Source organism: Myotis brandtii, unplaced genomic scaffold (assembly GCF_000412655.1).
Source record: "Myotis brandtii unplaced genomic scaffold, ASM41265v1 scaffold1164, whole genome shotgun sequence".
NCBI classification, from domain to species: Eukaryota; Metazoa; Chordata; class Mammalia; order Chiroptera; family Vespertilionidae; genus Myotis; species Myotis brandtii.
In genome coordinates this window covers 484,292-497,245 of record NW_005354027.1, presented here as the reverse complement: position 1 = coordinate 497,245, position 12,954 = coordinate 484,292, and the positions used below count along the sequence as shown (strand labels likewise).

At 40.7% G+C, this 12,954-nt stretch overlaps 1 protein-coding gene across 1 annotated transcript in view; it reads left to right on the top strand.

Moving 5' to 3' along the window:
* The first annotated feature begins 10,360 nt into the window (after positions 1–10,360).
* Positions 10,361–12,954, top strand: part of LOC102263050 (cystatin-9-like) — a 6,506-nt gene continuing 3,912 nt past the window's right edge. Inside the window, exons 1-3 of the mRNA XM_005858265.1 lie at positions 10,361–10,375; positions 11,185–11,310; positions 12,183–12,345. Of these exons, the coding sequence (XP_005858327.1) occupies positions 10,361–10,375; positions 11,185–11,310; positions 12,183–12,345 (304 nt within the window). The remainder of the gene's footprint in view (positions 10,376–11,184; positions 11,311–12,182; positions 12,346–12,954) is intronic.

Here is a 12,954-nt window from a genome sequence, read left to right as displayed (position 1 = left end):
TTTTCAAACTCAATGCTTTCAGTGTTGCATATTTCATGTGTCCTGTCAGATGTCCACATGAATGTTGGTTCTTATGTCAACACAACATTTTAATTCCTTTTGGAAGATTAGTTATTTCTAGGAAATTTACTTTAAAATACTCAGCAAATTGGTTGGTTTGGGTAGATATTTCATCCTAGAACACCTCCCTAGGATACTAGGTTGTGACCAACCAGATCCAGGGTGCAGAAGTGGTCCTGTTCACCATCTCATTATTGAGACAGAAACACCACCCCAGGGCAGTCATTTAAACTTTGGTCTTAGGTGCTTGTCCCAGACCAAGCTGGGAGGTGTGTGTGCTGTGGGGATGGCAGCTGCAGGACTGTGGGCTGCTCAGCTGGTCCCCACACTTCAAAGGCTCCCGATGCAATCAAGGCTGGCCTGTGCCTGACGAGGATGGAGGCCTCAGAACAAGGGTCTCGGTGTTTCTTGCTCTCTCCCCACACGACTTATTGTCCATTATATTACAAAGTGGTTGATAAAACTGTCATGTAATCATTCTTTTTCCTTAGCACATAAAGAAGTTGTTGCTGTGCTAGAGATAAGGAAAGGACAAACTGGCATGCCAGTTCTTCTGAATAAAGGAGGTCCCCTCTCTGGCTGGCATAGGGATGGGAGAGCGGGAGGCAGGACATCCCCAGATCTTATCTGAGCATGTGAGGCGAGGCTGAGGCCAGGGTGTGCAAGGGCATCGGGCTGCTTAGGGGGAAAACGTCAACTGCTGTGGGCTCTACAGCAAGCGCTTTTATAACTCACAAGACACTGGGGGGTAGGGGAGGCCAGGGGAATGTCAAGGGGGGGGGAAGGAGACATATGTAATACTCTTTGTAATACTTTAAGCAATAAAACAAAATTTAAAAATAAATAAATAAATAACTCATGGGAAAGGGTAGCTTTGGATCTCAGTTTCAACCATGTCTGCCTGCAATCGATTACCAACACGTCCGTCTAAGCCTCCGCCATTTTTCCGGCTCCCAATTCCAGTTTTGAGGACATATACTTTGGGATTAGTTGTTAGACAAAATAAACATCTGGGATGGATATCTATAACTATCAATGTTATCTACATTATATAATTTAGAAAGAATATTCTATTTCTCGCTCAAAATCATCTTTCGATATCTGTTGATTGGACATTCAAGTGTGCTTTGCTGGGGTCTTTGATGAAGCTGTGGTCAAGATATTAGCTGGGGCTGCAGGCCCCTGATGGCTTAACGGGGCTGAAGATCCACTTCTAAGAGGCTCTCTCCCACAGCTGTCAGCTGGAGGGCTCATTTCCTTACCAGTTGTGTTCAGAGCACACGTGGGTCTTCCTATAGGTCTGCTCTCCAGGGCAGCTGGCGAAACCCAAAGCAAGTGATCCAAGAGAGAACAGGGGCCAAAGGGAGCAGAAAGCCACAAGGGCTTTTACAAGCCAGCCTCCACAGCTGTGCAGTGCCACTGACACTTTATTTATCCGTTACTGAGCCTGGCCAACACAAATGGGGAAACACACACACACACAGAACTAGGCTCCACCTCTTGAAAGGAAGAGTATCAGAGACTTTGTGGACAGACCACTAAGCCGCTGCATAGACTATGAAGAGAAAATATATGAAGGCAATAAAATGAATGTTTTAGATGCCCGTTAAAGTGTATCAGTGAGCCCTAGCTGGTTTGGCTCAATGGATAGAGCGTCAGCCTGCAGACTGAAGGGTCCCGGGTTCGATTCTGGCCAAGGGCACATGCCTGGGTTGCGGGCTCTGTCCCCAGTGGGGGGTGTGCAGGAGGCAGCCAATCAATGATTCTCTCTCATCATTGATGTTTCTATCTCTCTCTCCCTTGCCCTTCCTCTCTGAAATCAATAAAATATATATTTTTTAAAAAGTGTATCAGTGAAGAATTCAGCATGATAACTGAGAAGAAAAAAAGGAAGACAATGGAAAAAGGAAAGAGCTGAAGAGACAGTGAAGTGGGGAAGATTGAGGAAGAAATACAGGAGGAGAGATGAGAAGATACACGGAAAACAAAAGAGATAAAAGGTGGAAGAAGCAGAGCAAAGCTCCAGGAGACCTGGAGGTGACCCTTGTCTTCTGCTAGAAGTTTTTCTTCCCTGTATTCCCTGAGCGGGGATGGCAAGCTGTCCAGCCGGTCCCAGTCCCGAGGGCTGCTGACAGTGCTCCTGCCTAAAGCCCAGATTGAGTGTGTCAGTAGCAGAATTTAGATATGGACCAGGAGTTAGGTTGTAAGCTGGGGAGAATACAAGCTGATGCCTACCCCTCTCTTCGCATTGAGTTAATGCACTTAGTGCGTTGCCAAACTTTATGTATGAGGGGTGAACTCTGAGTCGGAGAAGGGGTCTACTGGGGGCTCACTGAGTGTGGCTGAGCCACGCTCCCCTACGAGTCTTGGTTGGCAAGTCCTTGGGAAGCAGAAAGGGCAGCCCTGATGGGAGTCCTGCACTGCAGTGTTCACTCAGGTCTCTCAGCTTCCGGCCTTGAGTAGCCCAGAGGTGCCTCCAGGCCCAAGCAGCCTCAGTGTTCCTGGGCGGGTCAGCAGCCTTCTTTGCAGGCCATGGCTCCTCCTGCTCTCTCCCTCTTATTCTGTAGGGTCCTGAAAGTGGTTTGGCTTCTTCTTGTGTCCTTGAGGACTTCCATGCCTTTTTCCTGGTTATAAGGGTCAGATATCCAGTCTACTGAGCCAGCTGGTCCCCTGCCTATGTCTTGTCCTGGCCTAGGAACTTTGGGGAAAGGAGGATGTGATGTGAGCTGCCCCTGCAGCCAGAACTTCCTTCGTTTAACTCAGGGCTCTGTTGTGTAGGATGCCTTTCCCCAAGATCCGTTCCTGGTCCCATGTTCTCTTGGGGGTAAAGTTTGTGGCTACCGGTGGCACATGCTGACTTAGATCAAGGCCTGTGCACCCAGCCTGCTGCTTGGAGCTCTCAGGAGGGAAGTCCAAAACACAGCATGGGGGCAGGTGGTGACCTGAGAAGCTTACCTCTGGGCGCTTGGAGATGGTCCCAAAGCCAGGTTCAACTCAAGAGCTCCCAGGGCTCAGACATCAGGATACAACGATGGACCACAGCTCGGTGCTTCCCTGAGCACTCGCCCTCTCACCTGAGAAAAGAAAAGGGAAGTGTCTTACATCTTCTTGTGGATTTTTCAAAAAGTTCTGAAGAATTTCTCTTCCTTCCTTCCTCTGGCGGCACAGTTTAAGGTCCATCTGATGAATACACCCAAAGGGGGCAGCACCTTTCGTCCTGTCATTATGCCCTGCTTCCGAAGGCTGTCAGTAAGGACAATTTGAAGCTTTTATAAAAGTTGTGACAAATGTTTCCAAACTTTCTTTCTCTGACCATATCCTTCAAAAGTACAGGGTGTTCCCAAAACAGGTATACACATTTTAACAACTGATAGCTCAATTGATGTTTCTTTCTTTTCAGACATTCAACTCTTTGAACAACTTCATCCTAAAATGCTACTGGAAGTTTGAAAACGCAGTTGAAGTACAAACACTGCCTTTATCGTTATTTCCAGTGTGTCCCCTGCAAAATGTATACACACTTTAACAGCTGATAACTCACTGAATTTTCACTCCTTTTCATTCCTGATTTGAAATAATGGGTGAAGTCAGACTAAGCTTTGAATGAAGAAATTTATCCAGTAGACTTTTTTTTATAGGGGTACATAAAAGATAAAGTTTACGGTACCAAACCAGCAACAGTTGACAAATTGAGGCAGCACAAAAGCCGAACGAAATGACTCTTGATGTTTGTGATTCCATTGCTTCGTGTTATCAGCAATGCCTGCACCAGAATGATCATCAGTTTGAAAACAGGCATTGACAAAATAAAAATTATTCATGTCTGTAGATTCTTTTAAATTTTGAAAATGAACTGTGTTAATAAACACCGACTTTATAATCATTTGAACTGTGTATATATATTTTTGGGACACCTATATTTGTTCACGATTTTCTTTGGGATCATTTCCTGATCACAACCATTCCATCAGCTTTCTTGCTTTCCTTTTTTTAAATCAAATTGTAAAGTTTAAATAATACCAGAGATGTACAAATTATGATCAACATCACTTTATGCATAGCCATATAGCACACTTAAATTTGTTTACCTGATTCATTCTACTCGTGCAGTTAATAAAATATTTTGACATATAACCATGGAAATCCCTGTAAATGTTATTTTTTTAAGAAATAATTTAGCTATTTCTTTTTACTTCCCTTATAGAATTTTAGAACGTATTTGTCTAATTTCATGAAAACACTTTGTTTGGAGTTTTCATTGAAATTGCATTAAACTTGTGATAAATTGGAAAACAATTCACCTTAGTGGGAGTTTTCCCATCCATTACTGTGGTACTCACACACAAACACTCCTCTCCATTTCTCAGGCCTCCTTGTATAGGCTTCAGCAATATATTGTGATGTTTTTTTCAAATCATAATGATTTTTAGAAGAATTATGATAGCTCACCTTTTTTCTCTATCATTTTGAATGATATTCTATTTTATTTCTATTACACTTGATAGTTGTTTTTCAAGTGCCTTAACACTTGATCCGTGCTTATATCTTGATTTTCAGTTAGTAATACTGCAGGACCCTCTCATTGATCCAATAGCTAAGACTTTTTTTTTTTTAGGAAACCAAATCCTCTTCAAATAGCTTAATTTATATCTCTTCTTTTTTAAGTATTAATAGCATTTTTTGTGTATCTTTTCATATCTTAATGGCAGGGACATTCTTTACAGTGCTGAATATTTGCTCTGTGAGCAGAAATCACTATTCCATTCTTAACTTTAAAGGCAGTTCTTTTCCAGGTAAAGTTATTTTTTTTAAATTTTCCAGGTAAAGTTATGGTTATTCTTACACTGGTGAGCAAAGAATTTTCTTTCTTTTAGAGTAAGTGCATTTTATCAAATGTTTTTTAATGTATTTATTAAGATAAAGATTATTTTCTCCTTTATTATATTAATTTTTTTACTGAACTAGTATTGTGTCACGGTATAAAATCTAGATTGGTTCTAAAGTGTTGACTTTTCTTTTTATTCTGCATAGCTGTGCCCCAATCCTGGGATGTACAGAACTTTTGAGTACTTATGTTCATATAGTAGATTAAGCTACATGCTGTCCTCACATGGTTCTTGCTAAGTTTTGATAGTTAGATACATCAGTCTCTTAAAAAAATATTTTTGGGTGCTTTACACCTGTTTATGTAGTCTGCAAAAATATGTGTAAGGTAGGAATTATCTGTTCCTTGAAAATTTGGTGAAAGGTGCCAGGACCCTTGCCTGGGTAGTTTTGTTTTGTTTCAGAGAAAGGCAGAGAGAATCATGGAAAGTTGAGCCAAATTAAGTTAAAGATGTGAGACTATTTAGGTTCTCTATTTTTCATGAGTCTGTATTAGAACTTTGTACTTTTCTGAAAAAATTTTCTTGTTAGGTAAGATTTTTCTATTGTAGCGGTTCTCAACTGTTCTCTATTTTTCATGAGTCTGTATTAGAACTTTGTACTTTTCTGAAAAAATTTTCTAATTAGGTAAGATTTTTCTATTGCAGCGGTTCTCAACCTGTGGGTAGCAACCCCTTTGGCGGTCGAATGACCCTTTCACAGGGGTCGCCTAAGACCATCCTGCATATCAGATATTTACATTATGATTCATAACAGTAGCAACATTACAGTTATGAAGTAGCAATGAAAATAATTTTATGGTTGGGTCACAACATGAGGAACTGTATTTAAAGGGCCAGAAGGTTGAGAACCACTGATATAGATGATGTTACAGTATAAGCCCCAGATCTCAGTTGCTTAACACAACACAGGTTTGATTTTGACCCATGTAAATCCAACACAGGTGAGGCAGCTTCCCTTGGCATCTCTCTCCCAGTGTTACTTCTGAAGTGATTCCCTCTGACAATTCCTGTCTTGAAATTCCTTCCCCCCCGCCCCCCCCCCCCTTTTACACAGGCAGGAGAGAGGGAGAATGTCCACACTTAACCCTTGCCCTTAACCACCTTGAGGGGTGTGGCTTCCATTCATGATGTCATTGGCAGGAACTCAGTCACATGGTCCTAATCTAACTGCAAAGAAGCCTGGGGGGTGGAGTTTTCCAGGTTCCTGGAAAGAGAAAATGTGTGGGCAGCACAAAGATTATCTCTGCTGCATATAGTGTTCTCAATTAACTTTCTTTGAGATAATTGCAGATTCACATACAGTTGTAAGTAATAATACAGAGAGACCCTGTGTACATTTCCCCCCAATGTTACCTTTTGTAAAACTATAGTAAAATATCACAACCCAAGGTATTGACATTGATACACCAATCTATCTTATTCATATTTCCCCAATTGTATTTGTACTGATGTGTGTGTGTCTGTGTGTGTGTGTGTGTGTGTGTGTGTGTACGCATGCATTAGGCTCCATACCATTATATCTCCTTATTAGGTTCATGTATCTATTACCAATTCCAACATTACAAGAATTTCTTTTGTTGTCCTTTTATAAGCACACCAACCTCATCTGCCCCCAACCCCCATTCTCCATTTCTCATCTTTACCCCCTGGCAACCACTAATTTGTCTTATGTTTCCATAATTTTGTCATTCCAAAATGACAATGGGATCCACATTCCAAAATATAAGTAGAATCATATAGTATACTAGAGGCCCGATGCAGGAAATGTATGCAAGAGTAGGCCTTCCTTCCCCCGGCTGCTGGCACCGGCTTCCCTCTGGCACCCGGGACCCGGGCTGACTTTCCTCTAGCCCAGGTTTCGTCTGGAAGGATGTCCGGAATGACATCTGGAAGGATATCTGGTCTAATTAGCATATTACCCTTTTATTATTACAGATAACCTTTGTAATTGACTTTTTTCACTAAACCTACTTCCCTGGAAAGTTGTCTAAGTTGTTGCATGCATCAATAGTTTGCCCTTTTATATTCCTGAGCAGTATTGCATGGTTTGTGTGTGTGTGTATATATATATACACATTTACCTGTTGAAGTGAATCCAGGCTGATTCCAGTTTAGGGCTCTTACAAATAAAGTTGCTATGAACATACCTGTATAGGTTTTTGTGTGAACATGTCATTTCAGTGGGGTCTATGCTCAAGGGTGCAATTGCATGTTGAATTTTATAACAAACTGTCAACTGTTTTCCAGAGTGGCTGTATCACTTTACATTCCCATCCACAATGTATGAGTGATCCAGTTTCTCTGCATTCTGGCCAACATTTGGTGTTATCACTATTTTTTTTTTTTAATCTTAGTAATTCTCAGTGTATGGTGATAGCTCATTGTGTACTTTAACTTGCATTGTCTCTTTTGACTAGTGATGTTGAACATATTTATATATTTTTACTTGCCATCTGTGTGTCCTCTTAGGTGAAATGTCTGTTTATGGCTTTTGCTAATGAGATTTATTATTTTTAACTGTTAAGTTTTTAAAGTACTTTATATTTCTAGATGCGGATTGTTTGTGGAATATGTGGTTTGCAAATATTTTCTCCCACTCTTTAGTTTGACTTTTAATTCTCTTCACATAAACTTTTACTAAGCAAAAGTTTTTAATTTTGATGACCACTAATTTATCAACTTTTTTTCTTTAGGGGATCATGCTTTACTGTCAAGTCTAAAAACTCTTTACTCTGAAATAGTTTTTTTTTACATGCATATTAATATTTATTCTGTGTCTTTCATGGTCTTCCCTTTATTACTAATGATGTTTTATATTCTCTCTTTCTGTTTTCCTGATAGTTCTTGCTAAATGTTTGCCTACTTCTTTTCACCCAATATTTGGCTTACTTTGTTGTTACCCCACATTTTTTTATTTTAGAATTTTGTCATTTTATCATTAATCTCATCTTTCTACTTTTTCTAATATCTGCCTTTTTAATAAATACATTTACGAGTATAAAATTTTCTGTAATATTACATTAGTTTCAATTGGTAAGTTTTAAAATATACTATATCTGTTCTTTACAAATGATTAATAGAGGAAATATTTAAGGGTAAGGTATTAACTTACATGCTTTAGTTATGTGTTCACTATTTTGTGGGTTTTATTGCTAATTAAATTTATAATTTGCTTACAAACTCATTTATGATCAATTTAGTATACTCTCTTTTGGCAGTAAATTAATTTTCAATTATGAAATTAATTAAATTATTTTAAATTTAATGATAATTTACTAATATATTTTTACTACAAATCTGATCGAAATGCATTATTTCAAAACTTCTTAGCTATAGTTTTATTGTTGGATTGCCAGTATGATTGTAACATTTTAAAATTGAATTTATTGGACTTATTTATTGGTTAATAAAATTATATAGGTCTCAAGTGTGCAATTCTGTAATACATCATGTGTGTATTGTATTGTGTGCTACCACCCAAAGTCAAGTCTCCTTCTGTCACCATATATTTGGCCCCCTTTATTCTTTACTACCCTCACCTTCCTTCCCTCTGGTAACCACCATACTGTGGTCTGTGCCTATGAGGTTTTGTTTATTTTGTCTTTCTTGCTCATTCATTTGTTGTTTTCAGTTTTATAGAACACACTAGATGCCCAGTGCATGAAATTCATGCACTGGAGGGGGGTGTCCCTCAGCCCAGCCTGCACCCTCTCCAATCTGGGACCCCTCGGGGAATGTCCTACTGTCGGTTTAGGCCCGATCCCTGTCAGTCAGACATCCCTCTCACAATCTGGGACTGCTGGCTCCCAACCGCTCGCCTGCCTGATTGCCCCTAACTGCTTCTGCCTGCCAGCCTGAATGCCCCCTAACCACTCCCCTGCCAGCCTGATCGATGCCTAACTGCTCCCCTGCCGGCCTGGTTGCCCCCAACTGCCCTCCCCTGCCAGCCATCCTGTGGTGGCCATCTTTGACCACATGGGGGCCGCCATCTTGTGTGAGGGCATGGTGGTCAATTTGCATATTACCTCTTTATTATATAGTATATGAATGAGATCACATGATTCTTGACATTTTCTGTCTGACTTATTTTGTTTAGCATGATATTCTCCAGATCCATTTATGTTCCCAAATGGCAATATTTTGTCCTTTCTTATGGCTGAGTAGTATTCCTTTGTATATATGTAACACATATTCTTTATTCAATCATCTTTCAAAGGACATTTCAGTTGTTTCCATGTCTTAGCCATTGTGAATAATGCTGCAAAGAACAGAGGAGTGCATATATCTTTGCAAATAAATGTTTTCCATTATAGGGGGATAAACACCCAGAAGAGAGGTTACTGGGTCATATAGTAATTGTATTCTTAATTTTCTTATGACACTTCTATATTGTTTCCCAGAGTGGCTGTATCAGTTTAAATTCCCACCAGTAGTGAATAAGGGTGCCTTTTTTTACACAACCTCTTCAACATTTGTTATTACTTGTCTTCTTGATAACAGCTATTCTAACAGGTGTGAGGTGGTAGCTCATTGTAGCTTTAATTTTTATATTCCTAATAGCTAGTGAAGGTGAGCATCTTTTCATACATCTCTTGGCAATTTGTATGTCTTTTGATCAGGTTCTCTGCCCATTTTTTAATTGGATAGTTTGTTTGGTTTGGTATTGAGTTCTATGAGTTCTTTATATATTTTGGACATTAATCACTTGTCAGAGGTATTGTTTGAAAATATCTTTTCCCATTTGGTTTGTTGCCTTTTTGTTTTGTTGACAGTTTCTTTTGCTGTGAAGAAGCTTTTTAATTTGATATAGTCCCATTTATTTATTTTTGCTTTTATTTCTCTTTGCCTTTGAGGTCAGATTAATAAAATCCTCTTTAAGACCAAGGTCCAAAAGTTTATTAACTATGTTTTTTCCTATGTAATTTATTGTTTCAGGTCTTATATTTAGGCCTTTGATCCATTTTGAGTTAATTTTGTATCTGGTGACAGACAGCAGTCTAGTTTTATTCTTTTGCATGTGGCTTTCCAATTTTCCCAGCACCATTCACTGAAGAGGCTTCTTCCTCTCCGCCCCCTTGTGTCTTTCATCAAAAATTATTTGCCCATATACATGTGGATGCATTTCTGGGCTTTCAATTCTCTTTTATTGGTCTGTGCATTTTTTATGCCAATACCATGCTATTTTGATTATGCAGCTTTGTAGTATAATTTGAAGTCTGGGAGTGTGATACCTCCAACTTTGTTCTTTTTCTCAGGATTGCTTTGGCTTTTTGGGTCTTTTGTGGTTCCATACAAATCTTGTGATTTTTTGGTTCTGTTTCTTTAAAAATTTTGACGGGGGTTGCATTAAATGGGTATGTTGCTTTGGGTAATATGGCCATTTTTAATTATGTTGATTCTTCCAATCCACAAATATGGATTTATCAAAGGTATGTGAAGGACCTATACACTAAAAACTATAAGATATTATTAACACATATTGAAGAAGACACAAAGAAATATTTGTAACATTTTTAATACTATCATTTTATGATTATCACTTCTTTACTTTAAAAACCCACATTCCATACTGGGTAGAAGAATTTTCAGAAAATTGTTTAAGTGATTAGTTAACTGCATCTTTCAACTCAGCTATATTCTTTATAATGTTAATCTGTCTTGATATCATCCCTGAGAGATGTGTAAGATGCTCCCAACGTGGTTGTGGAATTGCTGGTTTGACCTGTAACAGCACCAATTATTCTGTTGGCTATTCCAGCTCCATGTGTTGTTTGGATGCAGGTTCATAAGTATTAGAGCTTCTTGTTGAAATGTTTCTCTGATTATCACATAACATGCAATTGTATTGCTATAGATGCTTTCAGCCCTCAATCCAACCATGTTCCCATTGCTATAAGAGCATTCTTTCAGTTGCCATTTGACTAGAAATATATGAGAAAGAATCAGCCCACAATAAGGGGCTTGTAATGCGAGCGATACATTTCTACACTTGACCATGGTATCTTGTTAAGTGGGTGGCAAATGTTCCAGATGATGAGGAGAGAGCATCTGGGTGACTCAGGTGGGCATGCTGGACAGAGCAGGGACTGAGTCCCTCCGTTTTGGAGCTGTGCCTATCTCCAAGGCTGTCAGACACCCTCTGGCTAGAGCCCATCTTGAAAGGAGACCCATGCTCTTACACTCTCCCTCTGCATTTCCTGCCCTGGCAACAATTCAAGGGTATTTGTTTACCACACAGCTCCTGGAACGATACTTTGCTGCAAAGCCCATGGACCTGGACCTGGTTGAGTTTGCAATAATGCTCATACCATCGTCCAGAGTTCTGTCACAGGCAGGTCCTATGACCAGCTGTGTTCAGCCGAAGGTACTTGGTACTGAATACGTGCATTGTTCCTGTTCATTAGTCCCTGCCTCTGTCCCTGTCCCCTTGGCATTTGGGACTCTTAGGACTACCACTGTCTCTGCCAAACCTCTACATCCTGTCTACATCAGGTTTGAGGGGTGCCGGCTAGCTTCAACTGACTCTCACATCTCTTTGGCATGAGGCTAGTGTGCCAGTGCATCAGACTCAAAGCAACAAGAAAAACGAACCATGTCCAGCCTTCATCCCAAGGCCCCCAGGTGGCCACAACTCAGGCTGGCGATTCTCAGGCAGGTGCTGGTGCCCTTTCCCAGAATGTAGCTACAGGTTGCCTTCTTGCACCCACAAAGCTGGCTCTGGAAAATGCATCCTTTTTGTCTCTGCCCCTCCTTGTTTTGCTGACCTTCACTCTACTGCTGTGTCAGAGGATCACCTTCCATTTCTACCTCTTGCACGTGTGCCTTCATTATAGACTCTGGTTCTGGGGCATTCAAGTGAAGTCTTCCTTCCCCACTGAAGCTCTGAGGGAGTCCTATGGCTGGGATTCAGCTACAGGGGACCTTGTTTCCTATCTCTGATCCTTCCCAACCCACCCTGCCAGCACCTTGTTCCTTTGTCCTGGACAGGAGACAATTTTAACTACTTTGGACAGAGGAGGCAGGGTCACAAGTGGGAGGGGACAGGGTGTCACAGCAGAGAGGAGGCTCACAGGAAGGATATGTCCTGGAGTAGATTAGTTGGACCACTGTCCAGGGAAGCTTGAGTGGAGTCTGAGCCAGAAGGGCTGTGGGTGGCTGGTTGCCTGCACCTCTGAGGTGTCTGCAATGGAGATGAGCTCTGCCTGGGCCATGTGCCTGCTTCTCGCAGGTTCCTAGGTCCGAGTGACTCACAGCTGGAGGATTAGCGATGAGGGAAAAGGCATAGAAAGTTATTTCCTTGCCACCGTGGAGTATGCCTTACACATATTCAATGTGAAGAGCAAGGACACGAATGCCTACAGGCTGGTGAGCATCCTAGACTCCCAGAGGGAGAAGGTAGGTGACTGCATCTTCCTGCGCTGCTGGCCTTCACTTGTAATAAGTCAGGGTACAAGACAGGGGCCTTAGCACAGGATCTTGTAAGCCATTTGAAGTTTATAAAATAAAATATACAAACTATTCATTTTCAGGTTTTATAAAAGCTTTTACATGGAAATTTTAAAAATTAGATCAATGTCTACTCACATGCAATATTTTTTCAATCTTTATGTCATTGTTTAATGAAAAATGACATCAAAATGTAGTCTATGAGGGGAGAAAGAGAAAGATGTCCAGACACACAGAGAAAATGCTTAAAAAGTTAGGGTGAGGAAAGAGTTCAAGGAAATAAAATAAAACAGGGCCTCTGCTGTGACTTCCATGAGCCCTGGGCTCCCTGATGTGATATCCACCTCTGTGGATGGATGTTATTTTACACTCTTCCCCAGACCATGGTTTTGAATCCTTAAAGGTTCTCCTTGTCATGGACTCTCTTTCAGAATGCAACCAGCGATGCCATTATCATTTGGGCTGCAGACATGAACAATGAAAACATTCACCCGAAGGAGCGCTTCTGGCTCTGTGTGTGTGAGTGTGTGAGTGTGTGTGTGTGTGTGTGTGTGTGTGAGTG